The sequence below is a fragment of the Oncorhynchus mykiss genome, chromosome 10 (genome assembly GCF_013265735.2).
Source record: "Oncorhynchus mykiss isolate Arlee chromosome 10, USDA_OmykA_1.1, whole genome shotgun sequence".
NCBI classification, from domain to species: Eukaryota; Metazoa; Chordata; class Actinopteri; order Salmoniformes; family Salmonidae; genus Oncorhynchus; species Oncorhynchus mykiss.
This window is the reverse complement of record NC_048574.1, coordinates 52,139,015-52,155,909: the sequence shown is the minus strand read 5'-3', so window position 1 is coordinate 52,155,909 and position 16,895 is coordinate 52,139,015. Positions and strand designations below refer to the sequence as shown.

Genomic DNA, 16,895 nt, shown 5'->3' with positions numbered 1-16,895 from the left:
ACCATCGAGAGCATCCTGACGGGTAGCATCACTGCCTGGTATGGCAACTGCTCGGCCTCTGACCGCATGGCACTACAGAGGGTAGTGAGTACGGCCCAGTACATCACCGGGGCCAAGCTTGCTACCATCCAGGACCTCTATACCAGGCGGTGTCAGAGAAAGGCCCTAAAAATTGTCAAAGACTCCAGCCACACTAGTCATAGACTGTTCTCTCTGCTACCGCACGGCAAGCGGTACTGGAGCGCCAAATCTAGGCCCAAGAGGCTTCGAAACAGCTTCTACCCCAAAGCCATAAGACTCCTGAACAGCAGCTCCAGACTATTTGCATTGCCCCTCCACCTCTTCTATGTTGCTGCTACTCTCTGTTATTATCTATGCATAGTCAATTTAATAACTCTACCTACATGTACATATTACCTCAATTACCTCGAGACCGGTGCCCCCGCACATGGACTCTGTACCGGTACCCCTTGAATACAGCCCTGCTATTGTTATTTACTGCTGCTCTTTAATGATTTGTTATTCTTATTTCACTTTTTTTCTGTATTTTCTTCTAACTGCATTGTTGGTTAAGGGCTTGTAAGTAAGCATTTAAGGTCTACCTACACCTGTTGTATTCAGCACATGTGAGAAATAAAATTTGATTTGATTTGAGCTATTGTCTCTCTATTCATATGAAAGGTTTTTCTTTGTTCCCTAAAATATTGAATGTCACTTGATTTGATTAGGTAGTATACTTTGAATTGATTTGAGGGCATGTGTGTTCAAAAGGGGTGCATGTGGCCCGACAAAAATGAATGACAGTGGTATTCAACCACTCCAGTGGACTATCAGCAGCATTTGTGGAAAGTTAAGATGTACCTTTGATAATGTGTTAAGCTAGACGCAAACAGAAACTTTAGGTTAAGAAGTGATAGTTGATTATTTTTACATCCTTTGAGGTAGATCTCTGTTGGAAAACAAACCGTCAATAGGCGTTTTGAAGCTATGACATCATCAAGGAAATAAACATTGAAATAATTAAGTTAATCTATCAAATGTGAAATATTTCTACAACCAAGCCAAACCATAGTTTTGGTTCTGGCTGATATAGTGAACCGACCACTCTTGATGATTCTAGCTTCCCTGCTTGTCTCTGAAGCAGGGTTGTGGTGGTTGGGAAAGGGTTGTGCATTGGTTAGTTGACTAACTAACTAGCTTCCTACACTACTTCCCTCGGCCTTGGATCCCACCACTGCCACCAACTGCCCTTTCCCTTCCTGCTTTATCAGCACAGACTCAGCAGTCCTGGTAGCTGCACTCTGAAGAAACCACCTCTGGCCTCTTGGCGAGGTTACATTTTCCTAGCTCCACCATCTTACCGGTGTAGTCAATACACAGCACGCTTCGATGGCGCACCCCCACACCACATGTCCTCGAGCATGCCGACCAGGGACCCATCTGCCAGACAGGGCAGGGCAGGTCCCCACACGGCCGGATGTCTGCCGGCCGCAGGTCCTCATCACAGGAGAAGGACAGGGTGCCTGCCCCGTCCCGGCACTCTACGTTCCTTCTTGACCAACCTGAACCACAGCTCTTGGAGCACTCGGACCACTCCCCCAGAGCCCACTCTGAGCCCCCTAGTGGCAGAATCGCATGTAGCGAAGCTCTACCCTCAGCTCCAGGCTTGGTGAAGGGGACATCCCTGGGGAGGAAAAAGCTGTACTTGACCCTAGGGGTAGAGGAGTCTCCGGCTGTGGACAGGAGTTGGACAGCGACTGCCTGTCGGAGCTTCTGGTAACTCAAGACCCTCTCCAGGGTGGTGGAGGAACCACTGTACCGGAGTACGGCGCCCAGGACTGGGATGTCCTGCTCTGCTGTGGACACAGAGAAATTCCCGTTCAGGATGTAGGAAACCTCTGTCTTCAAGGCCAGGTAGTTGCCGTCGTGTCTGATCCCGCGGTGGCTCTTTTGCTTGATGTCGATGTTGGTGGCCCCGGCCGGAATGGTCACAATGTCGTTGTAGCCGAAACTGTGTTAAATTAAATTAAGACAGAGGAAAGTTTCAGTTGAAAGCTTATACTTATCTACAGGATGTATGCTAATGACTTTCCATGACCAGCTTTTGAATTCTTTCTATGACATCAGAATCATCTTGAAAAGACGTGAATCAGTCAACCATTTTCACGAATTCAGAGAAACAACTCTGCCCTCAAAGGAATTTAATCCTGAATATATTTATTTTACTCACATGGCTTTATTCATCGATCCAGTGATCTTCCTGCAGGTTGTTCCATCACCCCCACACATGCCACATTTGTCCAGCTTCACACTGGAGCCGATCACCTGATCGCAGCCAGCTTTGACGCACTGTCCCTGGACACAGATGGAGGTGGTGTCTGGGCCACAGGTGGTGCCATCAACAACCTGAAACAACATAGAAAAACATGCAAAGTATTCGCCTCAACTCCTAGAGCACTGTAAATCAAGCGTGTTGATGAGTTGGAAATGAATCAACCCAGTGATCAAAACTAGGCAAAACTGGTTTCTGGTTATAATGATGTCATTTCAACCAGCTGGGAACTATTTCAAATTTGAGTAGAGTTATAGCTACCTTGGCCTCGAAGACTTTGAATTCATTGCTGTCTCTTGCTCTGCAGAACAGTTTGCACCTGTCCCTGGGTGAGACACCGTTGTATTTGGGGATCCACTGCTTGATGTTCCCATGGATGTCCAGGTATCGGTCGCTGTTGTACTTCTCACACTGCTCATCTCTGAAGCTTTTACCTGGGAGAACGAACATGGCATATCATTATCAATCCTATCTCTACTGATGACATTCAAGCATGTCAAGGAAACTCTTATACTACTAATTAAACTAGCCTTGTATCTATACTGTATGTGATAATGCCAACTGTATACATTTGAAATGCTATCATTGCCATGCACCATATGGAAGATGTATTTGTATTTATTAAGGATCCCCATTAGCTGCTGCCAAGGCAATATTAAGGCAGTTATATACAATTAAAAATATTACATGACATTACATTTCATAACACTTTTCACAACACATTAAGTGTGTGCCATCAGGCCACTACTTTACTACCTCATATTTACAATACAAAATCCATGTGTACGTGTGTGTAGAGTGCGTGTGTTCGCATGTGTATGTGTGTGTCTGTGCTTGGGTGCCCGCCCAATGTAATTGTTGAGGTGTGGATATATTGATCAGTTATTGATTTGGATATAGTGATTCATTGTTGGTGTTAATTTACCATGCTCATCTTGGCAGGCCTGTATGTGACAAGTCTGGTACTTGGCTCTCTGTCCCGCACAGTATGCTCCTCCGTTTTGTGGCTTGGGATCAGTGCATTCTCTCTGGGAAAACTCCACCCCTCCGCCACATGACCTGGAGCATGACCCCCAGGGGCCCCACACACCCCAACCTCCGTCCACAGGCTCCTACAAGATACAACCAGACAGATCAATCAGTAATTAAATCAATGAAATTGTGCTTAGAACCCTTCAACTGTTGTCACAAAGTTTACAGGCTTTGAGTGAACATGTGAAATTAAATTATTCACACTACAAAAATGGAATCTCTACCCTCAGTAATGAAATTCCCTACCCGTGTCATTTGAAAACAATTACTATATGGCAGTCTTGATAAGAGTTTTTCTTTGCTTGGTTAGGGTTTTTAGTTTGGCATCTCTTGTGGCATATAGTGGCCTGGCCTGCAGTCTGCCACTCGTGTAACTGCCTCTTGTGCGTATTCACAGCTCCTGGCATGTGCTACTAAGACACAGCATTTCATTTCTCTGGGGTTTTTACGAGTTGGCTGCAACAACTCCTCTAACAGCCAGAGTGTCTGGAATCACAAGCTAGTCCCTTGGAACAGGCTTGGCTGTATTTAAATATACTTACTTTTTAAAGGCCTGAACCAAATATACTAAGCCGGGCCCTCAGACTGACATTTGGGGGTCTGAATAAGAGAGGGATTTATTATTTTCAGCTGCCACGCGACAGGGCTGGTACTGGGGCCGGGCATAGGGCCAGGACCGGATGAGGGCACATGACAAAATGAGACTACATTCTATTTCTGAAGATGAAGTATTGAAACAGATGGGAGCCAGAAACTGTCTCTCACCAAAGCAGTGAAAAGAAATAACACCTGTCATGGTCAAGTGTAGACAGTGAGAGAAACAGAGCGCAAGAGAGAGAAAGTCCGAAGAGAAAGACTGCAAGAGAGAAATCCTGTAGGCTATGACATAAACACTGCATACAAAAAGCTGAAGTAGGTAGTAAATCGTTGAGGTAGCCTATTTAAACATGTTTTTTCAGGCAGGTAAGAGGGTCCATAAATCACACAGAGACTGGAGGAGTTAGTGCCTCAGACACAATCATCCGATCCCTATGCAGAAGGATGGAGGATTTTAGCCAGTCACTCAGACAGACAGAGCGAGAATCAGAATGGTTCAGAATACTGTTGAAGTCGGAAATTTACATACATCTTAGCCTAATTCATTTAAACTCAGTTTTTCACAATTCTTGACATTTAATCCTAGTATAAATTCCCTGTCTTAGGTCAGTTAGGAAAACCACTTTATTTGAATGTGAAATGTCAGAATAATAGTAGAGAGTGAAGTTTACATACACTCAATTAGTATTTGGTAGCATTGCCTTTAAATTGTTTAACTTGGGTCAAACGTTTCAGCTAGTCTTCCATTTTGGCCCAATCCTAACAGAGCTGGTGTTGTAGCTGAGTCAGGTTTGTAGGCCTCCTTGCTTGCACACAGTGCTGCCCACAAATGTTCTACAGGATTGAGGTAAGGGCTATGTGATGGCCACTCCAATACCTTGACTTTGTTGTCCTTAAGCTATTTTGCCACAACTTTGGAAGTATGCTTGGGGTCATTGTCCAAGGGTGGCAGGGTAGCCTAGTGGTTAGAGCGTTGGACTAGTAACCGGAAGGTTGCAAGTTCAAATCCCTGAGCTGACAAGGTACAAATCTGTCACTCTGCCCCTGAACAGGCAACCCACTGTTCCTAGGCTGTCATTGAAAATAAGAATTTGTTCTTAACTGACTTGCCTAGTTAAATTAAAATTTGGAAGACCCATTTGCAACAAAGCTTTAACTGTCTGACTGATGTCTCTCTCCTGCAGCAAAGCACCCCCACAACACTCTGGGGTGTGCTTCACGGTTGGGATGGTGTTCTTTGGCTTTTTCCTCCAAATATAATGATGATTATGGCAAAACACTTCTATTTTTGTTTCATCAAACCAGAGAACATTTCTCCAAAAAGTACAATCTTTGTCCCCATGTGCAGTTGCAAACTGTAGTCTGGCTTTTTTATGGCGGTTTTGGAAGCAGTGGCTTCTTCCTTGCTGAGCGGCCTTTCAGGTTATGTCAATATAGGACTCGTTTTACTGTGAATGTAGATACTTTTGTCCCTTTTTCCTCCAGCATCTTCACAAGGTCCTTTGCTGTTGTTCTGGGATTGATTTGCACTTTTCGCAACAAAGTACATTAATCTCTAGGAGACAGAACGCGTCTCCTTCCTGAGTGGTATGACGGCTGCGTGGTGCCATGGTGTTTATACTTGCGTACTATTATTTGTACAGATGAACGTGGTACCTTCAGGGGTTTGGAAATTGATTCCAAAGGATGAACCAGACCTGTGGAGGTCTATACTTTTTTTCTGTGTTCTTGGCTGATTTCTTTAGATTTTCCCATGATGTCAAGCAAAGAGGCACTGAGTTTGAATGTAGGCCTTGAAATACATCCACAGGTACACCTCCAATTGACTCAAATGATGTCAATTAGCCTATCAGAAGCTTCTAAAGCCATGACATAATTTTCTGGAATTTTTCAAGCTGTTTAAAGGCACAGTTAACTTGTGTAAGTGTATGTAACTTCTGACCCACTGGAATTGTGATACAGTGAATTCTAAGTGAAATAATCTGTCTGTAAACTGTTGGAAAAATGACTTGTGTCATGCACAAAGTAGATATCCTAACTGACTTGCCAAAACTATAGTTTGTTAACAAGAAATTTGTGGAGTGATTGAAAAAATAATTTTAATGACTCCAACCTAAGTGTATGTAAACTTCTGACTTCAACTGTACATATAGTACCTCTCTTTTCTGCTGATCAGTCACTGCAGCACAGACACCTCCCTGACAGGTGGTGTTGGTCCCAGCTACAGCTCCGGCCCCAGCCCAGCAGAGCGTGCCATCAGCCCAGGGCAGGCTGCCGTTCCGGGTGGTGCAGTGTGGCTGGCCCTCCTCCCGGCACCACAGCTGGCTGCAAGTCTGGTCCTCTGGGGTGTCCGGACACAGGCTGAACTCCTCCCCGAAGGCCTGCTGGCACTGACGGTCCAGGTTGTAGGAGACACCAGGGGCATCAACAGGGAGAGGGAGAGTCTGCTCTGGAGGATCCAACAGACAGTCACCTGGGAGAGAGGAACATAAAGCAGGCACAAATCAGTCAATTAAATTGATTTATAAAGCCCTTTCTAATTCAGCCGACAGTCACCTGGAAAGAGACACATTTTTATTTATTTATTCAGTTGAGGATAAATGATTGCATACAACGATGGTCTAGCTACATTAACAAACAGGCTCAGACACATCAACAGGCATGAAAGTTCCAGTAAGCTCAGGGGTGACAAAATGTCAATAAGATCTGTAGGACGTGTTAGTCAGTGACTGACATTTGGGAGATCTGTACATACTGTATTATACTGAAGGTGTTAAGAAGACCTAGGGGGGGGCTAAAGCTCTGATAAAGTTGGGAGCACACGTTCCTCTTCTATCAATCACCAGGAAACGACAACTGCAACTGGGTGCCAGTCCGCCTGAAGCACGTGAAATTGGACTGTTATGTTTATTTTTTGCAAACCTAAAACAGGTGTACAACAGTTTTAGCTTGAGGGGGCTATTTTCATAGCAGAATGGAATGGTCAAATACACAGAGATGTGTTTAAGGGAAGATACATTCCTTGCCTCTAAAGATTTTGTTGCCAGAAGGTAACGTCATATCCAGTGGCTGAATCAGGTGATAGAAATGGTTGTAGATCATTGCCAAACATTACATTTAACTTTAGACTTCTGAAGCAGCTTTTCTTCATGAACTCTATGTAGAAAAATATACTTTAACTCTTGGCATTGATGTGCATGTCAGACAGAAGAGTTACTGCCTCTCTGCCCTGGTACAGTATGTTGCTTAATCCTATTTTGTTAGATCTTTTTAGTGGTATGGCCCCTTTAACAAAGGAGAATTCTGCAACATCAGTTCACTATATATCTGTGGCAAGGCCGGTAAAGACAACATGTGCTTGGCTACACTCGTTTTCTCTTCTCTGTGAGGGAAAACAGTTGTTAAAGCTGGAATGTGTGACTCACCAGCAGATGAGTCAGAGAGAGAGAGAGAGAGAGACAGAGAGATTATTTTATTACAATGTATATTGTATATATTGTTGCTTTGGCAATATTGACGCAATGCTTTTTTCATGCCAATAAAGCAACTTGAATTTGAATTTGAGAGAGAAATCAAAGTGGAGATTGAAATATCGATGGGAGATAAAACATTGACTGAGAAAAATGTATGCTATTTCGCAACACAAATATCTGCTTTGCCTTAGATTTGCTATCTTCCATTCTAGGAGCAAAAACATCCATCTTGAGATGCCTTCTCCCAGCAATCTCAGGCATGTCTGCTGTGTGTGTGTGTTATCTGAATTATTACAGTGCTGTCTGTGTCTCTGCCCTGCCATGAGCAGACAGAAGTGAAGAGAAGAGCCTCTCACTGCAAAGAGAGAGGAGCTTACTCTCCAAGGACTGTTAGTTTGGACACTCTCAGCAAAATTACAAATAGTGGTTTTCAGAGACCATAAATAGAGGTTGATGGAGCGAGTTTAGGCAGAATGGGCTTTTTAAAAAGAGAGAGAAATAAAATAAACTTGTAAAATGTTAGGGGTTCATATTATATAGGGAATTTTCCCCACTCTCTGAGTCCTAAATTACATAGCACACTCTCTGTGGCAGGTGTCTATTAACTGCATAATAACAGCCTATGGCCCTTTAGGACAAATGTCTCAAAACTGTTATTCAAACATAATGAAACCGCAAACTGTTTTTACTCAGATTCAGTTTGTCTGGAATGCTACCTCATGACCAAAACCAAATGAAAGCTGGGAACCACATGTTAACCAATAAGAACAAACTGCAAACTACATGCAATTATGTTCTTGGGTAGTAAGTAGTGCATCGGGGAATCATGATTTCAGCCAATACATCTGACTCATTACATCTACACTTGATACAGTGGTTAGAGAGAATCTAATAGAATAAAATAATAGAGAAGAAAGCACTGGGATAAAGGTTTAAAAGGGTAAGTTATCCTACCATATCCATTGTCGAAGAACTCTGTGACATAGCGGGCGCTACATGGCGACCATGGCAAAGTCTTGTTGAGGCTAAAGAACACAGACGCCATCATGTGTGGCCCATCCAGGTGTCCGAACCATCTGATACAGTTATTAGAGTCGTCATGAGGCATGCTGAGTACATGACCTGAGGAGATAAAGAAGAAGATGCTGCTGAGAGCTGACGTATGGCTTACATCATGCACTTTTCTAACTTTATTTCTAGCTAGTTGGATGGTTTCGTGGTTTACAAGGAACCTAATTATGATATTAACTGAATGAAAACAAGAGGCAAAGCAGGACAGCCATGACAGGTGACTCAGGAGAAGTACTGGACATCCATCCACATTGGCCTTTACTCAAGTTTCCTACCTTGTGAGATAGGAAACACACAAGTATGCAGTTTGTTCCATAGTGTGTTACTGTAACATACCAAGCCCATATTTCTATAGCGCATTAACATACCTAGCTCGTGTGTCACAGTGTAGGCGGCCTGCAGACCGTTATCCTCTATTACAGAGCAGCTTCTCTTGGGGTCACACATGGTGCCCACGTCAGCCACCCCCAGGGTGTCACAGCTCCTCTGACCACAAATGTCCTGCATAGGGGGTACAGGGAGAGAGGACATGAGGACTTTATCACAATGGGAAAGAGGACAAGATGAGAGAAAAAGGGCGAGAGGAGTAGGGATCTCACAACTCATCTGCCCATAGATATCCTACATGGGGTAGAGGGAGAGGAGAGGAGAGGAGAGGAGAGGAGAGGAGAGGAGAGGAGAGGAGAGGAGAGGAGAGGAGAGGAGAGGAGAGGAGAGGAAAAGGGCTAGGGGATTAGAGAGTAGGAAGAGGAGGGACACATTTCAGACACTGATATCCAGACATTGCTGCGTTTGTTCCAGACAGAGGGGGTTTTCCCCCTAAAAGTGAAGCTCTTGCCAGCAAAACATATTTGTCAGTGTTTCCATCGTAAAATGAAGCAAATACATGGCAGCCAGTAGATTTGGGGAGAAAGAAAATGTAACTGTGTGGTAAAACAAGGCCATTGAAGCTCTAGTTTCAGTTACACTTACAGACAGGCATCCCCAAAAAAGGGTACTTTGGAGACTAGAAGAGAGACTGGAAGGGCAAAGGGGCATGTGCTCTGCACAACACAGAGGTTGATGGGAGAATAGGCTGGTGGTAATGGCTGGAGCGGAATGGGTGGAATGGTATCAAATACATCAAACATATGGTTTCCATTCCATTTGCGCCGTTCCGGCCATTTTTATGAGCCTTTCTCCCCTCAGCAGCCTCCTGCGCTGCACAGGTGGAGCCCTATCTGTGCACGTGCCACCCTATCTGTGCACGTGCCTGCTTTTCACACTAAACAGAGCCAAACCAAGCTGTACCGAGCATGGCCTGGTTTTGCATCCACCATAGTTGCTGGAACCATACTGAAAAGGACAATGTTAAAATAAAATATTTGAGCTAGTACTGTTTGGTCAGCACAAGAGAGTAAAAGGGTAATAGGGTTCATCTCACCTGCCTGGTGAATTGGATAGTTGTGTCCTAGCTTGCTGGGTGATTGAGATGGAATGGCTAATGTTCTAAGTTCTCACCTGTCTGGTGAATAAGATGGCTGTATCGTAGTGCTCCAGGTGCCTCTGGCTGGAGGGGTTGAAGAGCTGCTGCCAGTTACAGAAGTTCCTGAGGGCCATTCCTCCGTTGTTGGACACCTGGGGCCCTACATCTTCGTCCTCCACCACCAGCATCTTCACAACCACCAGGCTCACTGAGTTCTTCAGACTGGGGTGGCGGTAGACCTGCGCCGCCACTGCCATCAGAGTCAGTAGGTAGTGCTTTAGAGGGAAGAGAGAGATATGCCTTGTAATATATAATTTAGTAGAACTGTCAGCATTGACAGTGACACATATATTACGGAAATGTGGCTCATGCGGGAATCGAACCCTGGTGTTGCCAGCACCATGTTTTAACCAAATGAGTAACTGGAAGCACATGTGGAAGCATGGGAAACAATGACCTGACCAATGATCTGTAACACTCAACTAGAGGTTGACCGATTAATCGGAATGGCCGATTAATTAGGGCCCATTTCAAGTTTTCATAACAATCGGAAATTGATATTTTTGGGCGCCGATTTGCCAAATTTTTAAATATCATTTTTTATAACTGAAAGCGCAAAGCACTGCTTTTAATCATGGCAAGGTGACCGGAAACATGATTGAATACAAACAGTGTAGCTATTCCATCCGCAAGGCAATCAAACAAGCTAAGCGTCAGTAGAGACAAAGTAGAGTTGCAATTCAACGGCTCAGAGACGAGACGAATGTGGCAGGGTCTACAGTCAATCACGGATTACAAAAAGAAAACCATCCCTGTCACGGACACCGAAGTCTTTCTCCCAGATAAACTAAAAAACCTCTTTGCTCGCTTTGAGGACAATACAGTGCCACTGACGCGTCCCGCTACTAAAACCTGCGGGCTCTCCTTCACCGCAGTCAACGTGAGTAAACATTTAAACGTGTTAACCCTCGCAAAGCTGCCGGCCCAGACGGCATCCCTAGCTGCGTCCTCAGAGCAGGCGCAGACCAGCTGGCTGGTGTGTTTACGGACATATTCAATCAATCCCTATCCCAGTCTGCTGTTCCCACATGCTTCAATAGGGCCACCATTGTTCCTGTTCCCAAGAAAGCTAAGGTAACTGAGATAAACTATTATTTCCCCGTAGCACTCACTTCCGTCATCATGAAGTGGTTTGAGAGACTAGTCAAGGATCATATCAACTCCATCCTACCTGACACCCTAGACCCACTCCAATTTGTGGGGCCCCACAAGGATGCGTTCTCAGCCCTCTCCTGTACTCCCTGTTCACCCATGACTGCGTGGCCATGGACTCCTCCAACTCAATCATCAAATTTGCAGACGACACTACAGTGGTAGGCTTGATTACCAACAACGACGAGACGGTCTACAGGGAGGAGGTGAGGGCCCTCGGAGTGTGGTGTCAGGAAAATAACCTCTCACTCAACGTCAACAAAACAAAGGAGATGATCGTGGACTTCAGGAAACAGCAGAGGGAGCACCCCTTATCCACATTGACGGGACAGAAGTGGAGATGGTGGAAAGTTTAATGTTCCTCTGCTTACACATCACGGACAAACTGAAATGATCCACCCACACAGACAGCGTGGTGAAGAAGGCGCAACAGCGTCTCTTCAACCTCAGGAGGCTGAAGAAATTTGACTTGTCCCCGAAAACACTCACAAACTTTTACAGATGCACAATCAAGAGCATCCTGTCGGGCTGTATCACCGCCTGGTACGGCAACTGCTTCACCCACAACCGTAATGCTCTCCAGAGGGTAGTGAGGTCTGCACAACGCAACACTCCTGGGGGCAAACTACCTGCCCTCCAGGACACCTACACCACCTGATGTCACAGGAAGGCCAAAAAGATCATCAAGGACAACAACCACCCGAGCCACTGCCTGTTCACCCCGCTGTCATCCAGAAGGCGAGATCAGTATAGGTGCATCAATGCTGGGACCAAGAGACTGAAAAACAGCTTCTATCTCAAGGCCATCAGACTGTTAAATAGCCATCACTAACATTGATGGCACACGGCCATCGCTCATCCATATATTTGTATGTACATATTCTTATTCACTCCTTTACACTTGTGTGTATAAGGTAGTTGTTGTGAAATTGTTAGATATTACTGCACGGTCAGAACTAGAAGCACAAGCACATTACACTCACATCTGCTAACCATGTGTATGTGACCAATCAAATTTGATGGTATAGAGACACATGACATTTTAATTGAATTCACAGGACATTTGAACAGTATTTAATCATACAAACACAACACAGCTATCTGTATTACCCTTCATATGCTGACAAACTGCATGTGGGGTTTGAACTTTCAATGTTTGGGTTTTCCAACCAGATAATTAACCATCTGAGCCACTGGGGGATAGCCTTGTGGCTTTGTTCAGCCAAATATGGTCAATCAGGACACAGAACACATAAAAATATACCCATCCTCTTCATATGCTGTGTTCTTGTAACACTGTATTTCATGATTTTCTTTCTACATCACGTGTTGAAAGTCTTATTATTCACACCACTTGACTTTTTCAAAATGTTGTGGTGTCACAGCCTGAATTATTTAAAATTGATTAAATTGAGATTTTTTTTGTCACTGGCCTGCACACAATATCTTGTAATGTCAAAATTAGATGTTTTTTTACTCATTTTAAATTTTTACAAATTAATTGAAAATGAAAAGCTGAAATGTATTGAGTCAATAAGTATTCAACCCCTTTGTTATGGCAAGCCTAAATAAGTTAGGGAGTAAAAATGTGCTTACCCAGTTACATATGTTGCCCGGACTCACTCTGTGTGCAATAATAGTGTTTAACATGATTTTTTAATGACTGCCTCATCTCAGCACCCCCGCATATTTTTTATTTTATTTATATATCCATTATTTTACCAGTTAAGTTGACTGAGAACACATTCTCATTTACAGCAACAACCTGGGGAATGGTTGCAGGGGAGAGGAGGGGGATGAATGAGCCAATTGAAAACTGGGGATTATTAGGTGACCTTGATGGTTTGAGGGTCAGATTGGGAATTTAGCCAGGACACCGGGGTTAACACCCCTACTCTTACGATAGGTGCCATGGGATCTTTAATGACCTCAGAGAGTCAGGACACCCGTTTAACGTCCCATCCAAAAGACAGCACCCTACACTTGGCAGTGTGCCCAAACACTGCCATGGGGTATTTTTTAGACCAGAGGAAAGAGTGACTCCTACTGGCCCTCCAACACCACCTGGTCTCCCATCCAGGGACTGACCAGGACCAACCCTGCGTTAGCTTCAGAAGCAAGCCAGCAGTGGTATGCAGGGTGGTATGCTGCTGATATGCATACAGTTATTTGTAAGGTCCTTCAGTGATGCAGTGCATTTCAAACAGAGATTCAACCATGAAGACCAGGGAGGTTTTCCAATGCCTCGCAAAGAAGGGCACCTATTGGTAGATGGGTAAAAATAAAAAAGCAGACATTTGAGCATGGTGAGGTTATTAATTACACTTTGGATGGTGTGTCAATACACCCAATCACTACTGGCGTCCGTCCTAACTCCGTTGCCGGAGAGGAAGGAAACCATTCAGGGATTTCACCATTAGGTCAATGGTGACTTTAAAATAATTACAGTTTAATGGCTGTGATAAGAGAAAAGTGAGGATGGATCAACAACATGGTAGTTACTCCAAAATAATAACCACATTGACAGAGGGAAATAAGGAAGCCTGTACAGAAGAAAAATATTCCAAAACATGCATCCTGTTTCTAACAAGGCACTAAAGTATTACTGCAAAAAATGTTGGAAAGCAATGCACTTTTTGTCCTGAATACGAAGTGTTATGTTTGGGGCAAATTGAGTACAACACATTACTGACTACCCTTCTCCATATTTTCAACCATAGTGGTGGCTGCAATATGTTATGGGTATGCTTGTAATCGTTAAGGACTGGGTAGTTTTTCAGGATACAAAATGAATGGATAAGCACAGGCAAAATCCTAGAGGAAAACCTGGTACAGTCTGCTTTTACACACTGAGAGATGAATTCCCCTCTCAGCAGGACAATAACCTAAAACACAAAACCAAACCTACACTGGAGTTGCTTACCAAGAAGACAGTGAATGTTCTTGAATGGCCGAGTTACAGTTTTGACTTAAATCTACTTAAAAATCTATGGCAAGACCTGAAAATAGAAATGATCACCAACCAATTTGACACAGCTTGAAGAATTGTGACTAATGGGCAAATGTTGCACAACCCTGGTGTGGAAAGCACTTAGAGACTTACCCATGACTCATAGCTGTAATCGCTGCCAAAGGTGCTTCTACAAAGTACACTGCTCCAAAAAATTAAGGGAACACTAAAATAACACATCCTAGATCTGAATGAATGAAATATTCTTATTAAATACTTCTTTCTTTACATAGTTGAATGTGCTGACAACAAAATCACACAAAAATTATCAATGGAAATCAAATTTACCAATCCATGGAGGTCTGGATTTGGAGTCACACTCAAAATTAAAGTGGAACACTACAGGCTGATCCAACTTTGATGTAATGTCCTTAAAACAAGTTAAAATGAGGCTCAGTAGTGTGTGTGGCCTCCACGTCCCTGTATGACCTCCCTACAATGCCTGGGCATGCTCCTGATGAGGTGGCAGATGGTCTCCTGAAGGATCTCCTCCCAGACCTGGACTAAAGCATCCGCAAACTCCTGGACAGTCTGTGGTGCAACGTGGCGTTGGTGGATGGAGCGAGACATGATGTCCAAGATGTGCTCAATTGGATTCAGGTCTGGGGAACGGGCGGGCCAGTCCATAGCATCAATGCCTTCCTCTTGCAGGAACTGCTGACACACTCCAGCCACATGAGGTCTAGCATTGTCTTGCATTAGGAGGAACCCAGGGCCAACCGCACCATCTCGGTACCTAATGGCAGTCAGGCTACCTCTGGCGAGCACATGGAGGGCTGTGCGCCCCCCCCAAAGAAATGCCAATCTTGGTGTTCTCTGGCAAATGCCAAACGTCCTGCACGGTGTTGGGCTGTAAGCACAACCCCCACCTGTGGACGTCGGGCCCTCATACCACCCTCATGGAGTCTGTTTCTGACTGTTTGAGCAGACACATGCACATTTGTGGCCTGCTGGAGGTCATTTTGCAGGGCTCTGGCAGTGCTCCTCCTGCTCCTCCTTGCACAAAGGCGGAGGTAGCGGTCCTGCTGCTGGGTTGTTGCCCTCCTACGGCCTCCTCCACGTCTCCTGATGTACTGGCCTGTCTCCTGGTAGCGCCTCCATGCTCTGGACACTACGCTGACAGACTCAGCAAACCTTCTTGCCACAGCTCGCATTGATGTGCCATCCTGGATAAGCTGCACTACCTGAGCCACTTGTGTGGGTTGTAGACTCCGTCTCATGCTACCACTAGAGTGAAAGCACCGCCAGTATTCAAAAGTGACCAAAACATCAGCCAGGAAGCATAGAAACTGAGAAGTGGTCTGTGGTCACCACCTGCAGAACCACTCCTTTATGTGTCTTGCTAATTGCCTATAATTTCCACCTGTTGTCTAACCCATTTGCACAACAGTATGTGAAATTTATTGTCAATCAGTGTTGCTTCCTAAGTGGACAGTTTGATTTCACAGAAGTGTGATTGACTTGGAGTTACATTGTGTTGTTTAAGTGTTCCCTTTATTTTTTTGAGCAGTGTATTTTCACAGGGGTGTGAATACTTATGTAAATTAGATATTTCTGTATTTAATTTTCAATAAATTTGCAACATTTTCTAAAAACATGTATTAACATTGTCATTATGGAGTATTGTGTGTAGATGGGTGAGAAAAAAAGGCTGTTACACAACCAATGTGGAAAAAGGGGTAAGAATAGAGAATAATGTGGTTTCTGAAGGCACTGTATGAAGTATAAAAATACATGTTTATTTTTATTATTAAATGCGTTTCAAATGTCCTATTAATGACATTCTATGCAGATTAGTTACATAGCAAGTGTAAAAAAAATCTGGTTGTGTTTGTATGATTAAATGTTCAAATTCAAATGTCCTATGAATTAAATTAAATACAGATTGTCAACATATGAAGTGTTAAAAATACGGATGTGCTTGTATGACTAAATGCTGTTCAAATGTCCTACGAATTAAATAAGAATGTCCTGTGTCTCTACAGTGCATTTGGAAAGTATTCAGACCCCTTGACTTTTTCCACATTTCGTTACATCATAGCCTTATTATAAAATTGATTTAAAAAAAAAATCCTTCATCAATCTACACACAATACCCCATAATGGCAAAGCAAAATAAGCTTTTTAGACATTTTTGCAGATATCACATTTACATAAGTATTCAGACCCTTCACTTAGTTCTTTGTTGAAACATCTTTGGCAGCGCTTACAGCCTCGGATCTTCTTGGGTATGACGCTACAAGCTTGGCACACCTGTATTTGGGGAGTTTCTCCCATTCTTCTCTGCAGATCCTCTCAAGCTCTATTAGGTTGGATGTTGAGCGTCGCTGCACAGCTATTTTCAGGTCTCTCCAGAGATGTTTGATTGGGTTCAAGGACATTCAGAGACTTGTGTTGTCTTGGCTGTGTGCTTAGGATTGTTGCCCTGTTGGAAGGTGAACCTTCACCCCAGTCTGAGGTCCTGAGCACTCTGGAGCAGGTTTTCATCAAGGATCTCTCTGTACTTTGCTCCGTTCTTCTTTCCCTCAATCCTTTCTCTCAGTCTCCCTGATACTAAAAAACATAACCACAGTTTGATGCTGCCACCACCATGCTTCACCATAGGGATGGTGCCAGGATTCCTCGGGACGTGGCACTTGGCATTCAGGCCAAAGAGTTCAATCTTGGTTTCATCTGACCAGAGGATCTTGTTTAGAGGATCTT

At 44.0% G+C, this 16,895-nt stretch overlaps 1 protein-coding gene across 1 annotated transcript in view; it reads right to left on the bottom strand.

Annotated features, from left to right (window-relative positions):
• Positions 1-565: 565 nt before the first annotated feature.
• adamts8a (ADAM metallopeptidase with thrombospondin type 1 motif, 8a) overlaps positions 566-16,895 on the bottom strand; it is a 28,611-nt gene continuing 12,281 nt past the window's right edge. Inside the window, exons 2-9 of the mRNA XM_021618978.2 lie at positions 10,006-10,245; positions 8,874-9,006; positions 8,389-8,556; positions 6,118-6,434; positions 3,258-3,444; positions 2,594-2,766; positions 2,231-2,406; positions 566-2,011 (exon numbers count right to left, since the gene is read on the bottom strand). Of these exons, the coding sequence (XP_021474653.2) occupies positions 1,279-2,011; positions 2,231-2,406; positions 2,594-2,766; positions 3,258-3,444; positions 6,118-6,434; positions 8,389-8,556; positions 8,874-9,006; positions 10,006-10,245 (2,127 nt within the window). The 3' untranslated portion in view covers positions 566-1,278. The remainder of the gene's footprint in view (positions 2,012-2,230; positions 2,407-2,593; positions 2,767-3,257; positions 3,445-6,117; positions 6,435-8,388; positions 8,557-8,873; positions 9,007-10,005; positions 10,246-16,895) is intronic.